Below are 24003 nucleotides of genomic sequence, written 5' to 3'. Positions count from 1 at the left end.
CTTCCCAACCCACAGATCGAATCTGTGTCTGCTGCCTCTCCTGCATGGCAGGCAGATTCTTTTCTCACTGAGCCAGCCTAAAGCCTAGTCGGCTCTTTGTGGCTGGTTGTCCTTTGGCATCTCAATTTAGAAATCTGAGCCATTCAGAAGCTTAGATTTTGGTTTGCCTACAGAGGCCACATAGCCTCAGAGCTGCCTCAATCTAATGGCCTGTTTAATTAATTTAACAAAATTAAAACCTTAAAAACTTAAATCATATAATTTCATAAGGTTTCTATCACAAGGACAGAATATGAAAGGGTTGTGTTTATATATTAGGGGCATTAAGGTATTTAAAAATAATCAATGGATCAGCATTTCTACTATTCTTCTCTGACAAAACCCAGTGTCAGAGCAAACATATCATGAAAATAACACATGGACACTGATACTATATATACAACGGACACACTTTTTAGATTTGGGTGTTAGATAAAAGACAGTATTTTCATTGCACAACTAAATATGATTTAATTTTATACCTTATCACAGTGTTCCATAAATAAATTCACAACCAGGATATAAAAAGCCCCTTATCACATTACATTTCCTCTTTGGGGCTTAGAAAATGTAACCATAGCCTGGTCTCAGAACCTTCCCTAGGACTCACCTAGTAACTTCCGGAACCCCTCATTTGCGTTCTCCATTTCAACTCTGCTCTCTGCAGCCTCCCCACCATCAGCCTTGCTGCACGTTCTCCCACTGCCCACCCTGCCCAGTTAATGACACTGGCCTCCTCCCAGCCCTGCACTCAATCCTCTCTGCATTGCACCACTGCACACACACAGTCCAGGCCTCTGCACCAGGCCACCATGAAAAAACTTGTGGCGGCCAGCTAAGAATCTCTTCCAACACCACAGCAAATACGCCCTCCCTTGGACTGAGACTCCAGCCTAAATAAAGCACCTGTTGGATGCAAGCATAGCACTCAGGCACTGAGATGGGGATTAAGATGTCCATCCAGTGGCCACATTCATGCTCCCAGGAGATGGTCCTCAGGCCACTTCAAGAGTCTACTGTTGTTAATCCATGCAGACAGCACCCTGACTCCTTTCTTCCCCCCTCAGCACTCACATCTGAGTACCAACCGTTTATTTGGATTCTCCCCAGAAATCCGGGGTCCCCATGAATGGCACAGACAGTTAAGAATGGAAAGCCAGTGCTCTCTATGCAGGTGACCCTGAAGCTCCAGGGCAGCAAAGGCGGGCTCCAGTTCTTGGGGGAGTGAACGGCTGCAGCACACAGGCACACGTCTCACAAACCCAGAGGAACTTGCCTCACCCTGCCCACGCAGGGGCCAAAGTATTCAAAGGAGTGGTGGAATGGGTGTTAAATATCCAGACACCAAAGTCTGCATGAAGGAAATATCCCACCTTATACCAAATGTGTAGACCAAGTCTCCTTAAAGTGAAAGTGCTGGTCGCTCAGTCATGTCCAAGTCTTTGTGACCCTGTGGACTCTAGCCCACCAGGCTCCTCTGTCCATAGAATTTTCCAGGCAAAACTGGAATGGATAGCCATTTCCTTCTCCCAGAGATCTTCCTGACCCAGGGATCGAACCTGGGTCTCCGGCACTGCAGGCAGATTCTTTACTATCTGAGCCACCGGGGAAGCCAAGTCTCCTTAAGTACACATTTATGCCTTGGCACACATTCTGTATTTGTGCTCACTCTGAGCACCCTTCTGACTGTTCGCTCTCTATGACCGCCTCATCTTGTCCCTTCAGCTCACTGACCAGTACCAGTATACAATCTCGGGAACTACCCTGAGTAGCACCTTTCCCAGCCGGACTGAGCCTTGAGAACCCTCCTCCCCACACTTCCCTTCTAGAAGCTTCCATCCAGTCTGCCTGATTCCTTCCCACATTGCCAGATGCGGTACTATCACACCACCGCCTTGAAACACAGTTTCACATATTCCTCTCAAAAATCTTAGGACTCTCCAGATTACACACTCATTCTAGAATGTTTAAGTAGTTCATGGCCAACTTTTTTGCTTTTAAAAATAAAAAACTGGCAAGAAATGACAATATCCAGTAATACCACAACATAAGCACTATCTCTAGAGGAAGGAATAAGACATCATCTAATATTGTTATCAATTTTCAACACCCTAAACTCTATAATCCTTTCTGTGAGGGATGAATTGTGCTGTAGAAGAGCGTTTGGCCTTTTTCCCCCCTGTGACTGGCTGAAAAAGTAACCTCCCTTGCTAGAAGTCCAGTTTATTCTTAAAGGGTCCAGCAGATGGTCTCATAGGTCAGGCCTGAAGAAGAAAGCATCTCTTTAAACAGGACAGATTGCTTTGGTTTCCTCAGGAAAGCAAGAGGGAAGGACATCTTATAAGCGGAGAAGAACCTGGATGAACCCAGGAGAGATCAGGGTTTAAGAATCCAATCTAAAGTACAAAAGAAGAATTTAAGGACTGCTGGCCACCACAGGAAGTTCTATACTGCACACAACAGCATCAATTATACAAGTTCCCATTCATCTATTCATTCCACGTGTTATGTGCCAGGCATTGTGTAAATTCAACCCCTGCCCTGATCCAACTGCCAGTAATTTATTAGAAGGTTTTGTGTAAATGCTGGACTTCACGGGGAATGGCTGCATTATTATAAGCAATAAGCACTTGGTTCTTTTGCTCAGGGTTTTGCTAAGAATTGTGCTTAAGATCACGTGCACATCACTGGATGATAAGACATCCTCCCATTTATGTCACAGAAAAGGGCTTCCTTTTAAAGTGTTATTTTATAGTGAACGCAGGAGACAATTCTAGCTTCTTGAGGTTTATATTTCCGACAGGATATATATGTATCCAACAGGATATATAGACAAATACATTGTCTCTGCTCTACAGCAAACAAGTATGTTTAAAGCAGACATAGTATTATGTTAACCACTGTTTCTTTAAAAGAAATCAGCTGACCTCCTTTTCCTCTGTATCTACGCTTCCTTGAAAAAGAAAATTAACTGTTTCAAATCTATCTGCTCTTAAAATAGCTTATGCAGCATTAAAATACATGAGAAATAGGTTTAGCGTATGTATAGGAAGCATCAGATATGTTATTGTCATTATTTACTCAGAAAAAAATAATAATAAAGGAAAGAGTGAGGAAAAAAGCCCATTTGAAATCTCCTCTGACCTCTGGGTGTGGCCAGCAGGGAAGGTTTACTGCTTAATATGAAAAAGTCAACTTTCTGGCTGATACTTTCAAAGGTCAGGCAAGTCCTGCAGTGCTACAGAAAAGTTAATTTCCTGTTCCATTTTGCCTGAAGCATCTGTGCAGTTTGGCTAAATTAATGCTAGATTTTCCACCAGGCAAGAACCAGACTTAGGGCTGAAACTGTTGGAATACCGGTATACTTCCTATTGCTTGTTTAAGAAACAGTGAAACTTCAATTGTGCTTAGTTGCTCAATCCAACTCTTTGAGACCCCATGGACTGCAGCCCACCAGGCTCCTCTGTCCATGGGGATTCTCCAGGCAAGAATACTGGAGTGGGTTTCCATGACTTCCTCCAAGGGGATCTTCCCAATCCATGCATCCAACCCAGGTCTTCCCCACTGCAGGCAAATTCTTTACTGTCTGAGCCGCCAATTATGACAGCGCAATTCTAGACTTCTAGGGGCATTCTGAAACATAACTGTATAACCTGACATTTGTAGAGCACACAATACTTATAACTTTTTAATGAAAAAAGGACTATTCCTGGTATTCACGGTTATGTTGCATATACGTGCATTCTTTTCCCTCGAGACACGCCAAATGCAATGAAAATATTTTCATGACGTTATACTTTGGGATGTGTTAAATTAATTGAACAATGAGACCAAGAGACGGAGGTGGCTCTAATGCCGTGGTGGTCTATATTAGCAGATCAAAGTGGAGGTTTTCAAACTGACACTTAAGGACAACCAGTCACAAGCAGCAAAGATGGTTTCAAGCTACACCCAATCAACAATGTCTTTGCTCTGCTTCTCCATTTTCTCCTTAGTAGTTTCTCCCTGGACTTTTGCCCTCCAAGCGCTCCTAACCACTTCTGGTTTGGCACTGCCCAGTTGGAATCAAGTTTTGCTCAGACTCTTAAATTTTTCAGTATGCTTCAGTTTGCATGCATGCCTGCTCAATCATTTCAGTCCTGTCTGACTCTTTGCGACACCCTGGGCCACGTAGCCTGCTAGGCTCCTCTGTCCATGGGATTCTCCAGGCAAGAATACTGGAGTGGGTTGCCAGGCCCGCCTCCAGGGGATCTTCCTGACCCAGGGATCGAGCTGGAGTCTCCATCTCCTGCACTGCAGGCAGATTCTTCACCACTGAGCCCCATGCTTCAGTTTATTGTTTAACAAATATGATAATGTTTATTCCCCTGCCTTTTATAATCTCAATGTTTTCCAAAGCATTCTGCCTAATTTGATCAGGTAACATCTGTGTAACAGGCATTTCCGTCTGCAAGCCAGAGTCCAGGAAAATGAAACCCCCAAAAATCAGTTATCCAAGGTCACTTAACTTTTCAGCATAGGTACTAGGTCCCTGGGCTTTCCTGGTGACTCAGTGGTAAAGAATCTGCCTGTCAGTGCAGGAGACCCCGCTTCAAACTCTGGGTTGGGAAGATCCTCTGTAGGAAGAAATGGCAGCCCACTTGAGTCTTCTTGTCTGGGAAATCCCATGCACAGAGGCACCTGGCGGCCTACAGTCTATGGGGTCGCAGAGTCATAAGTTAGCCACTGAGGATGCTCACACTGGGGTCCCATCTCCGGATGTCCTCTTTCTCCTGGAGACGGTGGGGGGAGCAGGGAGGGGTATAGCACGATCTGCCTCAGATACATGGACCTTTAACAGTTGTTCAGGAGGTTTCCAGAAGTCTGCACTACCAGCCCCAAACCATCGACTTTTTCTTATGTCAAAACACACAAGAAACACCAGGATCTTGGAGTAACATCACTATTCAAATAAATTCTCCTTTCTTCCCCTAGATTGTCATCAGGCTTTTTCCCCTGCCTGACTCTCCCAGCCTGAAGTGGCCGCTCTTCCCCAGATCCCTGTCTTACTCATGGTCATAATACACTTGGGCAGCAGATAGTTTCTTTTTGTCAAGATCAGGTGTGAAGTATGTTCTAAGAAATTGGTTATTAAAAGAATTAAAATGTCAAAATTTATAAATAATTCACACTTTGTAAACCAGAGGACACGAGCTGCATTCCCACTGTTTGCAAGCAAACACTTTCTTGAGTGGGAGAAGAAGGCAGTATTGTGCAGAGCCCTGGAAAACCAGTGGAATGTGTCTGCATTTGACGCACCAAGAGTGTCAAAACAGAAAAGTGACGGATGGTTAGCATACGACATGTTGCTTTAAACATTTGCCTAAGCAGATAAAATGGAGAAAGAACATAGGGTGAGGATCAAAAATATGTACTATATATATGAAACAAATAAATTTAAAGTGCTTATTTTTGAGGTCAGAGCTTAAACATAGCTTCTTATCGGGAGCAGGAAGAACATCAATGTTTAACGAATGCCAACTCTGATCGGCCACCATGCTTGCTGTTTTCAAACACGTATTTTCACCAGTGAGGTTTAGTTAGCCTCATTTTTCCAATGACAAAATTGAGAGTTTAGAAATCTAGGTAAAATGTGTCTGCGTGTGATAGCTAGTAAATGATACAGCTGGAATTTGAACCAATGTGGAGGAAAGTCCATGCTTGTTCCAGAACATCCTGATGCTCTAATAGACTGCTTAGTCAACATACTAAACAGGTATGGGGTTAGGAGCCTTGCTGAGGACAGTCAGACCTGTTCTCCCCAGGAATATTCAGAGTCTCCAAGTCTCCCCCTTAGAGAGTTCTTCTGACTGGGCTGCAGTATAAATAAACTGGTGGGGGGTTTCTATTCAGAGTCCTCAAGTAAGGATTAACAAAATCAAATGTAGTTTTATCTCAGAACACATTGATAGGGCCCATTCTGTATCCTCAAGTCTATGTGCTCTTTTAGTTATTACTTTGGTTCATCTCTTAAGTACCCATAGCCTCTGTTAGTGAATTAAATTGAAAGTTCAACAATTTTTTTTCATTAATATCCTTATCTATAATGAAATCTCAATGGATCTTTTATCATTATGTTTCTTTTTTAACCCTGTGCCAGATAACCAGGATGTTTTGTTTTGCTTGTTGAACGCATCTCTGTAAAGTACAAAAGTTGACAGAGGATTTTTACCTTGCAGATTTCCAACTTTGGTATAGTTTCTGTTACAGAACATAATTTCTATTTTAGAACATGAGCTAATCCTTTTAGTGAGAATGGCTCCCTAGAAAAAAAATCCAAAGGAAACCAAAGGGAAAAATAAAACCAAACCATTCCTTTCACCCCAAAGGCCACAGATTCAAAGTTGATCATATGAAGCACTTTTCATAATGTCAGTGTATCCCAGAGGTTTCCATTTCAGAGGGTTTAAGCTTATGTGAGTTTCCAATTCCATTAGAACAAGAAACAGAATTGCTTACAGGGAGAAAGAGGTAGATGCTATTGCTGCTATTGGGAAAAAACAAGAGAGAATGACACCTATAAACTGAGTAATTCCTTGATTCAAAGGAAATTTAACAAACTTGCTTAAATATAAGCTTCATTAAGACCTCAATAAAGTTTATCTAACATAAGCAAAATTCACAATTGTATAAAATCCTCTCAGTATGAATAATTTTTCAAATTTCATTGTAAAAATTTGACATAACTCTAATCAACTATCTCAGAGAAATCCATAAGCATTAAATGCTCATCACTAGCCCAACCAATTCTAGGAAAATTACATACCTGCTAGTATGCTGACAACATCTCCTGAGAGCCTCCAATACATAGACCTCTCTATTTAGATGCTGTCAGCACGATTTTAGAATATTTACATCCAAGTCTATTTAAAATATAAAAACATGAAAAAGAAAAAGCTCAATTTTGGGAAAAATCAATCTGTTAAAAAATGGAAATTGCTTGAGACAAAGAGAGGTGAAATGATGGTGACAGAGAAGAGACGAGGGTTGGGTATTAGTTAGCAAACATACAGGTTGCAAACATTTCTTTTTTTAACTTCTGATAGATACTTTTGATGCTTTTGAACCGTGGTACTGGAGAAGACTCTTGAGAGTCCCTTGGACTGCAAGATCAAACCAGTCAATCCTAAAGGAAATCAGTCCTGAATATTCACTGGAAGGACTGATGCTGAAGCTGAAACTCCAATCCTTTGGCCACCTGATGCGAAGAACTGACTCATTGGAAAGACCCCAATGCTGGGAAAGACTGAAGGCAGGAGGAGAAGGGGACAACAGAGGATGAGATGGTTGGATGGCATCACTGATGTGATGGACATGAGTTTGAGCAAGCTCCGGGAGTTGGTAATGGACAGAGAAGCCTGGCATGCTGCAAGACATGGGATCGCAGAGTCGGACATGACTGAGTGACTGAACTGACTGACTGACCGATTGAGATACTCGAGGATGTTTATTTACAAGAGAAGAATTCCAAAGAGACAAATGAGATGAAAAGAACAAGAGAGACGGGTGATACTGATGAAGCAAATTCGATTAGCAAAATGGCAAGATCATTACACCAGGTGAAAGTGCAAGAAATGGTACAGAAAGGACTTCAAGAGATACTGGTACAGGAAAAAGATGGAGTGGAGGACCTGAGGTTCAGCGAAGGAAAAAAGAAAGAGGAGGAGTTCCTCTCATTTCCTGGCCTCTGCTTAAAGAGGACTGTCTCTGACCCTCCAACTCATGATTCATCTATTTATTCATTCATTGACTACATATTTATTCAGTGCTCATTACATGTCAGATACTGTTTTGGCACCCAGGATGTAGCAATAAACCAGTCAAATAAAGTCCTTGTTCTTAAGGAACTTATATTCTATGGAGGGAGACAGACAGTAAACAAACATATTGGGTCAAACAAACATTCAGGGTCAAAATATTAACTGCTTTCCCCTACTCTACACCCAACTCATCTCTCCATATCCTCAGCTCTAACATGTGGTTAATGCTAGCCTCGTAAACTTAAAAAAAAAAAAATCAGCTCAAACTGTAGACCTTGCTTAGAGATAAGCAGGCCTGACTCTGAGTGACATATCAGCCTCACTAGGTTTCCTGTTGATTCTGAAGCTCATTTTACTGTAAAAAGGCAATAGCTGAGAGGCTGGAGAACAGAGAGAGAAACTCAACAAGGCTTTCCTCTCAGACTCTCCTTACCCAAGTACTCATGGTCATTACAGCAATAACTCTGCTCACCTACTTTGGGAAGGCCAAATGTGAGGGTCTGTAGAAACTACATAGATGGGTAAATCCTTAAGAGGATTCAATAATAATTATTCTGACAGTTAACACTAACTGAGTACTTCCTACTTGCCAGATACCTCAAGTGCTTCACATGTTTTCTCTCATTTAAGCCTCATGTTAGCCTTGTAAGATGGGTGATAATATATACATTTTCAGGGTAGGAAACAAAATACTGAAAAGGTCAAGAAATGTTCCCAAGGGAGCAAAGTAATCAGTGCTACTGATTCACCTTGAGAGCTAATGGTCTGAAACCTCTACCTCCCCCATTTTATTAGTTTCCCAGGACTGCCTTTTCAAAGTACTACACATTGAGTGGCTTAAAGCAAAAGAACAGTATTGTCTCACAGTTCTGGAGGCTAGAAATCAGAAACCTAGGTGTGAGCAGCACCATGCCCCACCCCCTTGAAACCTGCAGAGGAATCCTTTCTGGCCTCTTCCAAGCATCTGGTGGTTTGTTGGCAATCTTTGGGATGCCTTGGCTTGCAACTGCATGACTCTCATCTCTTAGGCAGCGTTCCAGTTGGTCTGCCTGCCTTCAGTTCAGTCCCTCCAGTCCATTCTGCAGTGTGCATTCTGGAGTAATCTCTCTAAACATAAATCTAATCATGCCACATTTTGCTTTTCATTCTTTGGGGGTTCCCTGTTACCTCCCGGAGAGAATCTAGCTTCCATATCATACTCTCATTTCCAACACCTAGACATCTAGACACTGCTGAACTCTCTACCTCATCAATTTGCCTTCTTGCTCTGCTTCCCTTAACACATTACATACCACACACACACACCCACACACACACACACCCACACACACACACAGAGGCTAATTTCTTCTTTGCACATGCAGTGTTTTCTCTCTTCTTTCTCTACCTTTTATAGTTCCCTCTCATCTTTCAAAATATTGTCTTGAAGTTATGGGTTTCCTGACATTCTATTTATTTACTTGTCTGTCTCACAGTGCCTTTTATTGGGCTGGCCAAAAAGTTCATTTGGGTTTTTCCATTACATCTTATGGGAAGACCCAAATGAACTTATTGATCAACCTAATATTTCTGTATCAGTAGTACCTGGAACAGTGTCTGGCACATATAAACTGCTCGACATATATTTACTAAATGAATGAATAAGTGAATGAACAAATAAAAGGGATGAGAAGGAGAAAAGATAAAGAGAAAGAGAAAGGTTTCTTTCCCCCCAGTGGGAGAGGAGAGCTCTTAGTGAAATCGTTACAAACATCTCATTTAAAGAAAGAGATGTCATTTCCCAAGAGTGGGTACGTATTTAGAAATTCTGTGTAGATTTCAAAAAGCAAAATTAGCACAAATATCGGATCAGACACTAGATCACCCTGCCTCATGTACCCTTCCAGTGGCCATTTCGCATGCCATTGTTATGATCATAAAGCTGTGGGACACTTCACCACTGTGGCCATCACAGACCTGGAAACTTCTATGCACAGTACAGACTGAAAGGGAGGGGACCACTCCAATTTTTCCATGGTGGCACTGCTCCCACTGAAGCCCTGACCACCCCCACAACCCATGGCCACCTAGGAAGTCAAGGCAACACTACTTAGAAGTCGCATGGGACCAATTCTAACATATGAAAGACAGAAGAAAGAAAACTAGAGAGACAGATAAATTGCTTGTCCTTCCTGCCCTTTTCCCCCAGTGCCTGTTCTGGGATGTAATAGTTTAAAATGGCCTCTCTGGAAATCTCCCAATAATTCACCCATTTGTGTTTGCTCTCCTTCTTCCTTTATTTCACCTTCTCTCGTGTCCCTGGGATTGTACCGACAGATAAAATGTTAGCATCTAAGTGTTTGCCATGGGCTCTGTTTCTGGGCTATACAAGAAATTTTTAGAAATTTTCAGATGTTAAATATATTATGTATTATGAAGAACACAAGCAGATTAAACAAAAAACTATTTACAGTGAAAGCATTCATTTACATTGGTTTATGGTTGGACACTGGGACAGTAGTTGTAGGGAACAGTCGCCACAGAAAGAATAAAGAAGAAATGGAGAATGAAGAGTCAAGCAACAGAGAAAGAGTCAGTCTCCTTGTGTAGCATCAACAAGAGATAATAAGAAACACATGGCCATGGTGAATACAAATATATTCCCCAAAGAGCTAAGTTTCCATTAAAGGAGCAGATACCAGGGAGATTTTCTTCCATTGTGTCTGTTTATAACTTAATGTGCTCCCTATGTTATGAGATATTGAAGTATTAGATTCTAGGAAAATAAACAAATCCATTGAGTGACCTATTTTAGTGAAGATAACTGAAACTGTCTTCAGTTTATACATTACACTGAAACAATTTTAAGAAATAGCACAAGCAATGAATGTTGAGAGAAAACCCAGAAGAAGTAACACAAGTACATCTGCTTAGCAAGGCTCTTTGGAAGCTTAAATGGAAAAAAGAATTAAAATTTGGCCAGAAGAGCATTTCCTCACTATGGAAAGTTGGCATATTCTATATACCATGATCTCAATCTGTACTGAAAACAGTTTTAGACACTGAACCAGATCCCAGTTAGAAAGGTGTAAAGAGCACAGTCACTCACCTTTAAATATTTGCTACTACAGAACCTTCTATTACTTGGCAGATAAAGCACAAAAGTTTCTCTCTGAGAAACAACTACAACCAAATCGACTTGGAAATACTTATTGCCTATTCATGAAAGTATGAAAACTATGATTCGAGAAGTACTCTGTGAGTATACTTTGGTTTTAGACTGTTTATGCCTGCAGACACTACAGCATTCATTGAAACACTTTTTGCAAATGTTCTCAAGTGGATTCTTTCAGATTTTGTTTTTCCTTTTTCAGATTTATAAACTCAGACCCAACTTACACTTCCTGAAGGGGCAGTTTAAATGCACTTTAAAGTTTAAATGTACTGCTTCTTAAGCATTTCTTAATTCCCAGTATTTCTTTAGGTCTGAACATCTGAAGAGGATCGTAGTTTCTCCCACATAGACAACCACACATGCATGTACACACAATTCTTTGCATAAAATGCTTGGGTTTGGCAGACATCTTATACTTCCAAATACTTTCTGGAATCTGTGAACCTTAGGTCAAAACCAGATGTTTTAGGTAACTTTAATAATCACCTAAAGATGGATGGAGTCAAGTAAAGGAAAGCCCTAGTAACATGAATATTTTGGTTTGACAATAAAATAACAAACCTCAAAATTTATAGCTAGAAACAATGCTTCTTCTAATAATGCCTAAAAAGCTATATTTTAGGTCTTGGGGGAAAATCTAGGTAGCATTTCATCAGCTATCTTTTTAATGAGCTTCTTAAGTAGCTGTTTTTGAGAAGGATCTATGTATAGACTCCAAAGACATTTCTTTTTTCATTTTAGCTATCTGATAGAATATTTAATCTTCAAAAAGGGATTATTATTTGATTCTTTTCTGGAATACACATCGCAAGGAGAACTCATTTATATTCAACTAACCTCCATATGATACTTTCTGGCTCTAAACCAATGGCTGGCCCAAGTAAAGTTGAAAATAGAGGTACACAGCGAATGTTTGGAAATTCAGTTTTCATATCTATTGAGCTTCTGAACTGTAACTGTGATTTCAGAATCATGCTTACAGTTAAAATATTTAAGACTGTGGAAAAAAAAGCATCATGTGTTAGGCATTTTTAGTGAAGAACATTCTAGACTGAATGTTTTACACCAGCAGCCAATAAGTTTCAGATGGTTTATAAGTGGCAGAAGGTCCAAAGCTAAAATGGAATTTTCTGTGACAGCTTACAAATAACAGTTAACATATGCCTAAGTTACAGGCAACAGCAGGAGTCCATTGTAAAGTCAAGTAGTGAGTAAGGAAGGCTGTAAGTTAATGAATAAAAAACTTTTTGTCCAAATTCTTAGCCAAAAATTTAAGTACTTAAAAAGCAAAACCATCTCAAGTATTTTTAAAGAAATTACACTCATTGGAAACAAACAAGAAGTGACTTTCAAAGTCAAAGTTTATACCCATCATGAATTTGATGTGTTATGTTAATGATGATATAAATTAATAAAAAACACAAATTCTTCAATTACTTTAGAGAATTTAATATTTGATTCACACTTGCCATTGAAGTTTCATCTAGATGTGTTCCTAGTTTTATTATTTGCTTTTTTGGTCATATATCTTGGTCAAGATATTTCTTGACATTGCTGATAAAATAAAGTCACTCAAAAGTTTTCAAATTTTCTTTGTTCAAATCTGATATTATCTTGTGTTTCACTTAGTTCTTTCAGTTGTGGTGTCACAAATTGTTATTAGAGCTTTGAATTTACTTTTATTTAGAGAATCAGTTCTGCAATAGGGACTAGATGAATGTACATGTCATAATACTTGCCTAAACTGCCTTGAGTGTCATCATACCTACATTACCAATCTTAAAGGGCTATACATCTGAAATATGTGAAAGTTTTTTTTTTTTAATTTTTTGTCAACAATCTTTTCTCTTTTTAATTTTCAAAATTCTTTTTAATGTGAAAGTTTTTAAATCAAGATGGTATGCTGTTAGCAATGATGGTAGCAGTAAGTTGATATTTGACAAGACATTCTGCTCCAAACAATAACCATGATCATAGAATCTACCTAACTCTACAAATGTAAGCTAGCTCTTACAGATTCCTAAATTATCTTGCTACACTGCCTGCTGTAGCATAGAAATCAGTGATTTTGTTATCATGAATATTTGTGCCTGTGTTTTTCTGTTTTAGGCAGGTTTGTTTTAAAGGTCTTCATTTCACTAACAGGCACAAACAGAGTGGTATATTAAAAGAAAAACTCTGTGTATTTCCTTGCGCCTTGTATTTTATCCAACACTTGACAAGTAAGATTAGTAAAGTTAATTAGGATAGTATAAATATAAAATAATCTGTATTTTCCTAATTCTATAAGCAATTAAATGCACTGTGTCAATTCTTTTGAAGAAACCTATTAGACTATTTTTAAATGCTTCAGAAATAAATATATTGCTATAGAAATGTGCTCAGCAATGATTAATAGACATAACCAATTAGAAAATGTAATTTTGGAGTAACCTGGAGTCTAGAATGGTCCGGCCATTCATCCAGACTGCCTTGAGAAAAGAGACAGTCAATATTTGCCAAGTTTTATGAATCTTTGATTTATGTTCCCGAACTGTAAATCTTCAGATCTCTTAGAACCCCAATTTTTAGAAAGAATTCCCATCACTCCCATCCCCGCCAAACGGTCTATTTGATTTAGCTGAAAAGAAGTGAAATTCTGAGAGAGAAAATAACGACCAGGACTCTCCGGAAGTAAAACTAAGAAGTTGAAGCTAGCATGCTTTTCACTGTCATAAGGTCACTCTCTGGGCTGTGTATACTCTGGATCCTTTTCAGACTTCATGGAAGTTAATTTTAGTCTTACAGAAGGGACAGAGAGAGGCAGGCTGCTATCTTCGCTGAAAATGTCAAGGTTAAGCCTGTGTCCAGCCTTACCTTTCCGATTTCCTGTCCATTGTCAGAGAGAAGGAAGCACTGCTTGTCCGGGAAGAATCCTTTGGTGCATCTGCTTGCTTGGGTTTTGGTGGGTGTGTTTGGGGTAGCCCCGGGGCCAGCAGCTGCAAGTTTCTTTGTCCCCCGGAGTGTCAGAGTCTGGTAGGAGAGACAGATTGCCACCACCAGGCCCACCAAGAAGGGCCGGGGGCAAAACCGCCGACGACAGAACACTGGACGACAGACCATGACCAGTTTAGCTTCACTTGGCCCCTGTCCACGTTGCCGGAAAAGTCACAGCAGCTATTTTTTGTCAGCATGAAAAAGCCCAAACTGTCTTCTTTTTCCACAACTTTAAATCACATCAAGACAGCTCCATCTCCACTTAAAAAACTTTCCGAAGCGTCCTGCCAGAGAATCATAGATCCCCAAAGTCTGAGGCGGTTAGTAAGAGCCGTTCCATGGAGGACAGTAAAAAGTGGCTTGCCTGGGTTTAAAAAAAAAAAAAAATCAAAATAATAATAGTTGTAACTAATAACCTGAGCGTACCCCAGGCTGCCAAACTGTTGCTTCTGGTAATGTCTTATTTTCACAATATCCTTAAACTCACAGTAAAAGCTTCACAGGAAAAGAGAAACAACACCAAAGTAAATCTGGAGGCTAAAAACAGCCCTGGAGAACGCAATAGGTTTAGACCAAAGTGCCTGTTGCACAGCTGGACGCAGGCCAACTCGCCTTAACAGTTCCTCATTTTTCCTCCGGTTTTAAAGCAGTCCTGCTTTCAGTCTTTCATGTTTCGTAACTGTTTCCCTTCATTCCGTTTTAAATTGCCACTTTCCTCTAAGCCTTCACGGCTTTTATCAGGAAAAGGGAATACACGGTCTGAATGGACATGGTTATCATCCGCAGGGTTTGGCTTGTATTTGTTTCATTCCGTTTCAAGTTCAAAGTTCTCTATACTTACTCAGTTTTCATCCTTTTAGTCAGAAAAAAAAAAAAAAAAGTTTCCATGATCTCCTAATGGATGGCTGATCAAAACCACTCGGAAGGAAACACCCAGTCGTGTGATTCCAATTCATCTCCCACCCACGGACACACGCGCGCGCAGACACACAGACCCGCACGCGCGCGCCGGCCGCGCTCGAGGCTGGGAGCCTGGAGCTGGGGGAGCCGGGGAGCCGGGAGCCCGGCCCGCGGGGAGCCAGCCCGGGCGGGCGAGAAGGCGGGGCTAAGGCCGGGCTCCGCGGGCCCGGGAGGGGGTGGGTGGCTTGGGGGGAGGCCGGAGCGCGGTTTGAGCCCCGCATCTGAGACTCCTGGCTTCCCCAGACTGGAAGCAACATTGCTCATTTCCCCTGAACTGTGGCTGATCACCCAGAGCTGCAGAATTTTAAATCTATATTTGATGCCTGTCCCCTTATGTAATTTCTTTTCCCTAATCCAGCGCTGGAAAAACAAATAGCCTTTCATCAACTGATGACAAAGGTCGAGGGGAAGAGTAAAGCAGACTTGGTGTGTGAGTTGAGAGGATCTTCACTTGAGGGAATTGCGGTCACTGCTATGGGGATAAGAGGGTCACGGGTACTGTCTGGACCTCAGCACGTGAAAGTCTGTTTTATGCACCGATTCCACTGGACATGATCTATGATCTTTTTTCTGCTCTGAACCCGACTCCTATCACATCATTACCCCTCTCCTTGACTAAACTGCATCTTTAATTGCCTGACACTGGGTCCCGCTAAGGCCTGGATTGTAGCTGACCTTGGTAACTTTTGCGGCTAGAAGTCAGCTCAGTCTAATGCTATACAGAGTGCCACAAGGAACCCTTAGCAGGGCAAGTCTGCAGACTCCATCCACTTGTGCAGAGTCAGCTGAGGGCTTGCCACGGAGAAGGCAAACTGGCCAGTGCCTGTTGCTCACCTCTCTGGATACCCCGGACTGGCTTAGGCTCCTAGCAGACATTCTTCCACGGCTCCTCTAAATAGGTTTTTGTGACCTGTTTCTGACCCAAACTTGGTCCTGTGAGCTGAGGTTCTCCTGTGAGGCCACACCCCTTAAGAGATCCCATCCCTTAGGCACGCTCCTGTCACTTACATTTTGTGAGACGGAGCGCCCCCTACGGGTGCCTCGCTATTATAGATTCAGAGATTAGGGCGTCTCCTCTTCTAGCTTGTTACTGCTGCTACTGCTAAGTCACTTCAGTCGTGTCCGACTCTGTGCGACCCCATTCCTGGGATTCTCCAGGCAAGAATACTGGAGTGGGTTGCCATTTTCTTCTCCAATGCATAAAAGTGAAAAGTGAAAGTGAAGACCCTCAATCATGTCTGACTCTTCGCGACCCCATGGACTGCAGCCTAACAGGCTCCTCCGTCCATGGGATTTTCCAGGCAAGAGTACTGGAGTGGGGTGCCATTGCGAGACCACCAATACTTGAACACCTTAAAGCTTCAGAGAATAAGTATTCACACTAAGGCTAGATTTACCTCGAACCCTTGCATATATCCCCTCCAGTGTGTTTAATATTGCTTGATTTATAGATTCAGAGTCCTCAATCCCATGACAAATGAAGGCACAGAGGAAAATGAAGTGGCATTCGACTTTTAGAAGCCAAGAGAGTATGAAAAGGAAATATCTCAACAGTGGTGTTGGAAGATACAGTTTTGGTACATGCAATGTAATTTGAGAGACAGTAGGAGTTATGAGATCTCTAAATTGGAATTGTCCTTGTGTTGATGTGATCCAAGGTGAGACCAAGTTCTTCACTAGATGAAAAGGAATGGGCATGTATTTCTATCAAGGCAAAAAGTCTGAAGACTGAGTATGATGAACCTGAAGTGTTATTTTGGGGCATCATTAAATTGTTGAGTACAGGCTATGAGAGAAAGCATAATCAGATGCTAAAATCATATTGTCTTTGAGCTGGGAGAAGTGAATGACAACAGCATAGTTAATTTTACAGCTAAACTTCAAATAACAGGAATCAAAAATAAGATGGCAAATTAGTGTTTTAGAAATGATACCAGCAGATTGAAAAACCCAATTTTCCGTTTTAACCACTGAGTCTGAGGGAGTGAGAGAAGACAGTAAATAAGAGTATATGCAGAAGTGAGAAAAGGGATAGTTAAGAGTGGGATGGTAGGAAGAAGAGGTGGGAAAAATGACACAAATGGACTAGGGAGTCCATTGACAACATTTGAGGTAGCCCCAGTCTGGGTAGAATCATGGCACTGCCTCTTATCACTGGTTTTAAACAAGTGTTTTGTGAAATGAAGATAATATTAGTGCCTCCTTTGAAGTGTTGTTGGAGTGATTAGATGACAGAATGTATGTTTTCTGTACACATGTGCTGGAAGAATGCGTGCTGATTACGTATCTGTTATGTCTTTGATCCTGGGGCTGAGCTCAGGGTCTGTTTTGGTGGCAGATACATGAACAGATAATTATCAAATAATGGGCCTCTTGGAGAAGCCTCCAAAGCAAACACGGGCACTTGGTTTTAGTCCTCTTTCCTTTATTCTGTGAAGTGGGGTTGGGTAGTCGATGATGGTTTGGGAAAATCAGAGCAAGAGTCGGATGGGAGTGAGTAGAATGTGGAGGCTACAGGTGGGAAGTATTGATGCCCTAGTTGCGATGGAAGGTGAAGTAGCATGTGTTAGAGTTTGGAAGCATCAGAACAGGGAACAGTGAAGACAGTAAATTGGTTCAGTGAGAGCAGCAGTAGGGTAATACACAGAAGCCATATATGAACCCGTGGATTCTGGCAGTGTTTCAGACTGAATGTTTTTGTGCATACAATTTCATAAAGTACCTCTTCTCCTAAATCATTTCAGGATTCAAGGGTCTGTATTTAAGCAGCATTAACCTGGGCCAATAGAGCGGCAGGTCTTTTAGAATTCTATAAATTCAAGGTTGGACAAGCAGTCTTCCTCTTTAAAATTCTCCAACACAAAAGATACTCTTCTATCAAACATATGTTTCATTTTGGTTTGGGTATGAAATGGAGGTGAAGCAGGGGGCTGAATTTAATAGCTGTTGTTTGAAAAAGTTACTTTAAAATTGCTTTATTTTGTAAACTAGAGAAATAAAGCTATCTCTAATAGAGAAGTTTCCAATATCTGATCAGGAACTTTGGGAAAGTCATTTCTCTCTCTGAGTGTCAACTTAGTCATAAAATATGGACTTCAGTGATTGCCAAGCTCAAAGGTCACCTGAGGCTCCAAAGTTGTGCTCATAGGGATATATTTTTGACATGGATTTCCTCTCTGTTGTATCCCGATAAGAAGAGGAAATCTTCAGATTCTGGGCCCTCTTGGTTTCCTGCAAGGCTTTCTCATTCAAGAAGGCTCCTGACTACTATGATGTAAAATCCAGCTACACATACTAGTGGTGATGCTGTGAATTAAGTTCTAGGGGTGCTGTCAGTCACGCCTGGGTACTCACTTTCCAGTACCTCCACCCTAGAGGATTTGTCTGACTTCTTCCTAGCTCCCACCACTTCTCTTCCAATACTGACTATGGAACTTGCCCCATAAGCTCCAAATGTCACAGGATGCTTTTAAATCATGAACTACATACTTAATCTTTACTATACATCATTCCAGGTGATGTGGAAAACAGAAAACATATGACAAATACCATAAATGACTAAAATATAATAAACACAATGGCAAATTGGTCGGGATAGGGTAACTTCTGTAAAAAGTAACCGTGAAATCTCAGTGGCTTGGTATAATAGAAGCTCATTTTGCACTCATATCATTTTCCAGTGTTTGTCAGTTTCTATTAAGACATTTTATACCAAAGGTCCTTCCACCCAGTGACTTTCCATATTCTAGAATCTTGGATACCCACTGAGATCCTCTGAATCATACTAGCAGATGAAAAATGCTAAAGGCATGGAGAATTATGTGACAGGTCTTTTGGGACCAAGCTTCAAACTGGCATATATCCTTTGGCCCACATTCTGTTGCTCCGAGCCCCCTCATATGGACGCATCTAACTGAATATGAGGTGGAATATGAGAAAAAGGAAAAGAGGCTGGTGCACGTATAACAATCCCAGTCACAGCTAAGGTGGAGATAAGTCAAGTGCCGTGAAGAATCATAATCAGAAGTTCACCTCTTTTTTTTAAATTAATTATTTTTTATCGAAGGATAATTGCTTTACAGTTCACCTCTTTTGAGAGGTGATAAGGAAAGCTTCAGGAAAATGGCAGTTTCTCAACTGGACCTTGAAAAGTCACAAATACTTCAACTGCTGAAGGTTTTAGGCCTTAGTGGGAGACCACTAAAGATAAAGGGTTTCCCAGGTGGCACTAGTGGTAAAGACCCCGCCTGCCAATGCAGGAGACACAAGAGACATGGGTTCGATCCCTGGGTTGGGCAGATCCCCTGGAGGAGGGCATGGCAGCCCACTCCAGGGTGCTTGTCTGGAGACGCCCATGGACAGAGGATCCTGGTGGGCTAAAGCCCATTGGGTTGCGAAGAGTCAGACAAGACTGAAGCGACTAAGCAAGCATACACACACTAAGGATAAAACTGGAGAGTTTGGTTCTGATCAAAGATGGCTATAATTTCTAAGTTAATGGGTTTATTTAGCCATCTGTAGACAGAAATTCAGAAAGTTCCTTCTCCAAGTGATTTGTTAATGAAGATATTATGGTAACTGTAGGACTAGGAAGACCGTTATTTATGATTACCTGAATATACTGTTATATTACCACTATCTTTAGTTGTAAACTCACAAAGCAAAATATTTTTTGTTTTCTAGGAAGAATAAGGACAATAACAGGCTTTCCTGGTAGCTGGGATAGTTAAGAACCTGCCTGCAATGTGGGGGACCTGGGTTCAATCCCTAGGTTAGGAAGATCCCCTGGAGGAGGGCATGGCAGCCCACTCCAGCATTCTTGCCTGGAGAATCCCTATAGAGTAGCTTGGTGGGCTACAGTCCATGGGGACAATAACATGGGTCAAGTTTATGGGGTTAGTCTCAGAGGTGCAAAATATGTGCAAGATTGAACAGAAAAGTCTTTGTGCAATGTCATATTCTTGCCTTAGTGCCCTCACTGTCCTTGTGGAGGAAAATGCTGCTCTGGTTTAAGGTATGTGCAGACATCTGATCATGTGTTATCTCACAGAGCCACATAGACACAGAGCACTAATTTATATCAGGTTTAGGATCATGTGTCCTTTCACCTGTCTTTAGAACTTTACATCTACCACTCATGATAATGAAAAACCAAAAGTTCAGTCTGCAATTAGGCTGAGGTCTGGTTCTTGATGTGCTGGAGGAATATGAACAGAAATCCTAAAACAGACTTGCAATTTTTCTGCAATTTCTAAGGCAGTCAACATTTAAAATTTTTTTGTTGTTCTGTAGCTAAGTAGTGTCCAACTCTTTGCAACCCCCTGGACTGCAGCACTCCAGGCTCCTCTGTCCTTCACTGTCTCCCCATTTGCTCAAACTCATGTCCATTGAGTTGATGATACCATCCAACCATCTTATCCTGTCTCCCCCTTCTCCTCCTGCCCTCAATCTTTCTCAGCATCAGGTCTTTTCCTTTTAACTTAGTTCCACTGCCTCTCTCCTAATCATTATGTAAAGTCACTTTTTGTACAAATCTATGGATTTCAGCTTAAGACCACTGAAACTTCATGGGGCTTTTTGTGCATTAAAAATTACCAAAAAAAAAAAGTTCTCTCTTCCTTTGTAGTGGTTCTAAAACCACTCTAGGCTGCTGAATGGTGAGCTGAGGGTTTGCAGATATCCGGGAATTGCATTAAAGGGTAGAAGAGTCTTCCCTCAGGCACAGCATTTGTTCAGTTTACACATGGAAATAAAATACTAGAGTGAAAATCTTCATTTTCCTACTGTCTTTTCCTTGTTTCATGTTTGTTTGAACAGACACATTCTATAGTCTCTAAATTCCTAGATGAACAAACAGTCCAGATAGACTTCATCCTACAGAGTAAGTGCTTATCATTTTAAACTGTCCACTGGACCAGTGTTTCTGAGCATATAAATCTCCTGGAGATTCCATATGACCACACTTGGGGGTGCCCTTTTGAAATGGGATGTACTCTCACCAGCTCTCTGTAGTTATTGACCTGTCACTCTATTTTTCACAAGTTTCTGTCACCATAGGCATTTTGAATTTGCTTGCACCAGTACCAAGATGACTTTTTTTTTTTTATCATATTCTATTCTGTCTTAGGCTACTAGTGTACTTCTATCTCTTTACTGTAGAAACTGCTAACTAAAACTATTTTACTCACTTCCCTATTGTTGTAGCATCTATCAGCATCTTTTTGTGATTAATTTAAAAATTCCCATTTGATAAGATCTATACATCATAAATTCACATATTTTTCCATATTATTGCCATTTTCCCACAAGACATATTTCACATCTTGGTAACATGTAAGCCAGTGGGGGTAATTTTGTCCCCCAAGGGGCATTTGGCATTGTCTAGAGACTCTTCTGGTGGTCACAACTTGTGGACCCCGGGGAGATGCTACTGACGTCCCCTAGGAATGCGCTAAACACCCCACAGTGCACACGAGAACACACCACAACAAAGAATTAAATGGTAAAAGGTCAATAGTGCTGAGATTGGGAAACTAAAATTTACCAAAGGGAGGGTTTGTTGCACAGTTTTTCCATGTGGCTGCCAAAACTGGGCTGTTACCTCATTTAGAATAGTGAGTCCCTGAGCGGCTTGTGGCAATCACACAATTAGCTCCACTGGGATTTTAAGCATTTCTTGAATGTGCAACTATTTTGCTCCTCCAAACAAATGCAATTTGGGCACATCATTTCCTTTCAGCCTTCCAAGTTTGATTTTAAGATTCACACCCTCTACATAGGTGGAATGGTAACTATTTAAACCAATGAATTATCTCTCTCCAATGTTTTACTCTCCTTTGGATATAAACTTACATCTTGGCATACAGCCAGAATTCCTAAGCTTTTATCAATTAATACATAAAACATGAACAAATTCCATTTGTTATATCATACAATCAAATTACATTAATTAGAAATTTCACTCCTCTTTTCTGCTGATTTATAGCATAATATTCCTTGGAAACCATGATAAATTATCTCAAGATAACCACATAACTGGCTTGTTTTCTTTTTAAAAATGTAACCACAATTCAATCATCCATTTTTATTTTCAGAAAATGAAAAGTATTGAAAATTTTCCAGCACTAAGTTTGTTCCCTGAAAGACTGATGCGTGTAATGGGGGATGGGAGGGGATAGGTTTGGTCTTATTACTCCCAACGAAGGCTGGCATTCATTTAGCCAATCTAAGTGACTAAGAAGGAAATGTTCTTTGACAGAGTATGGTTCTTTGGTTACATGCATACCACACAAAGTCAAAAGATTACATCTATATTTAAATCATATTTTCTCTTATATATAAGCTTATTTTTTTTGTTGTTTTCAACACATAAGGGGATTCTTTTTCAAACACTTACAAATGACAACCATTGGAAAAGTGAAAAAATCTTTTGGTATACTTGGAAGCCCATGAAAAAATTATCTTTATAATCAATGCCTCCAACTATTCAAGAAAATAATTATTTATCATATTAAAGATAAATATACAAAGTCATCAAGGATACAAGTAAAAAATCGATAAATTCTAGTGGCACATACTAGGGAGGTCACATTAAAAGCTTCTATTAGGCTAGTTATAAGATTAGCAAAACCATTCCAATGAACTGACTCATATTTACATTCAGGGTTATTTAGAAATATTTCTGCCTGGTCCCTTGTATTCCATTTGACCTAGATAGCTTTTTAAAGTTACCTAAAACCAATTATAGTTGTTCTTATTTTAACATATTAGCATGGAAGGTCCCTCTACTAGAGTAGGTTTAACGGTGCAAAAATAATTAAAATACGGTCACTTTTTTCCTACAAGCAATATTAAACTTACGAATGCTTTAAAATAGTTCATCATTAAAGACTAGCAAGTATACACCTTCCTGTGAAAAATTACTCGGAGTCATTAACAGGCCAGTAGAAGTGAGGAATAAGAATAAGCTACACATACACTATACCCATTCCTCAAGCTCATTTCCCACATTGGCTTTTGAATTTATAATGAGCAGAAGAAAAATGACTATATAATGACTATATATTTTTTGTGGTCGCACCGGGTGGCATGATGGCTTTTAGTTCCCCGACCAGGGATGGAACCCAGGCCCTCTGCATTGGGAGCCCAGGATCTTAACCACTGGACCACCTCAAAGTCTCATAATGTTCTCCTTACAGTCTCCTTTGCCAGGAGTGATAAAAGTAAAAGGCTCTGAAAAATTTATTAGATTATTAAATTTCTTTAAAATAAACATTTTAGTATGTCTAGACTTCTAATAATGTGCAACCAAAGTTATTTATTAAGTTAAAATACCGACTTATAAGGTATACATGACTACTTTAAAATGGAAATGGCCAGGAGAGGGTATCTCTCTTGTATCAAACTTCAATTAAACATAAAACAATTCTGAAGTCATTTCATCTTTAAATCACTTTAAACTTTTTCTCTGTAGCCAAATCAAACCATGAAATATTAAGATCCTGGGTCAGAAATTACAATCTGTTTTAATAATTTAGATTTTACCATCTAAATAGGAAAATCTAAAAATCTTGATGAGCAATTCTGATTTGTAGCTTCAAAAATTGGGAGAAAAGATTCACCTTAAATTTAGAATTTTACAGTCATTTGCAAGACTTAGTCTTAATTTTGTCATCTCTAGCTTATAATTTCAGTAAGAAAAGTACCATGATTTAAACTTAAATAATCAGAAAGCATTCAACTGACAATACGTAAATGCTATCACTACTCCCACTGACAAACAACTGCAGGGCACAGTGAACAGACTCTCATGAATTCACGGCTCATGAATAGACTCGCTCAGCTTTCTGGGTTCCTCCTCTGACAGCACATTTCCCTATACCACATCTACTCATTTCAGATGACTTTTAAATTCCCAGAATGTACATGACTCTAAAACCATTTCACCTGCCTGGAAAACCATCTGTTTTTAGGCATCATTTAAATAATAGCTCTTAAGTTAAATTTCTCCGTGTTCCTAGAACAATGAGTATGTCCAATGATAGCACTTACCAAAATACAGCAATTACTTATTAA

The 24003-nt window shown here is 40.3% G+C and overlaps 1 protein-coding gene across 2 annotated transcripts in view; it reads right to left on the bottom strand.

The window, feature by feature from the left end:
* CPED1 (cadherin like and PC-esterase domain containing 1) overlaps positions 1-14994 on the bottom strand; it is a 314311-nt gene extending 299317 nt beyond the window's left edge. Inside the window, exons 1-2 of one of the 2 annotated variants that reach the window (XM_043872163.1) lie at positions 14810-14994; positions 13849-14332 (exon numbers count right to left, since the gene is read on the bottom strand). In XM_043872163.1, the coding sequence (XP_043728098.1) occupies positions 13849-14094 (246 nt within the window). In that variant the 5' untranslated portion in view covers positions 14095-14332; positions 14810-14994. Of the gene's footprint in view, positions 1-13848 lie in introns of both variants that reach the window. The other variant, XM_043872162.1, reaches the window with a different exon arrangement.
* Positions 14995-24003: the final 9009 nt, after the last annotated feature.

This window comes from Cervus elaphus, chromosome 18 (genome assembly GCF_910594005.1).
Source record: "Cervus elaphus chromosome 18, mCerEla1.1, whole genome shotgun sequence".
Taxonomy (NCBI): Eukaryota; Metazoa; Chordata; class Mammalia; order Artiodactyla; family Cervidae; genus Cervus; species Cervus elaphus.
The sequence above is the reverse complement of the archived record's forward strand: the minus strand, read 5'-3'. Positions and strand labels throughout refer to the sequence as shown.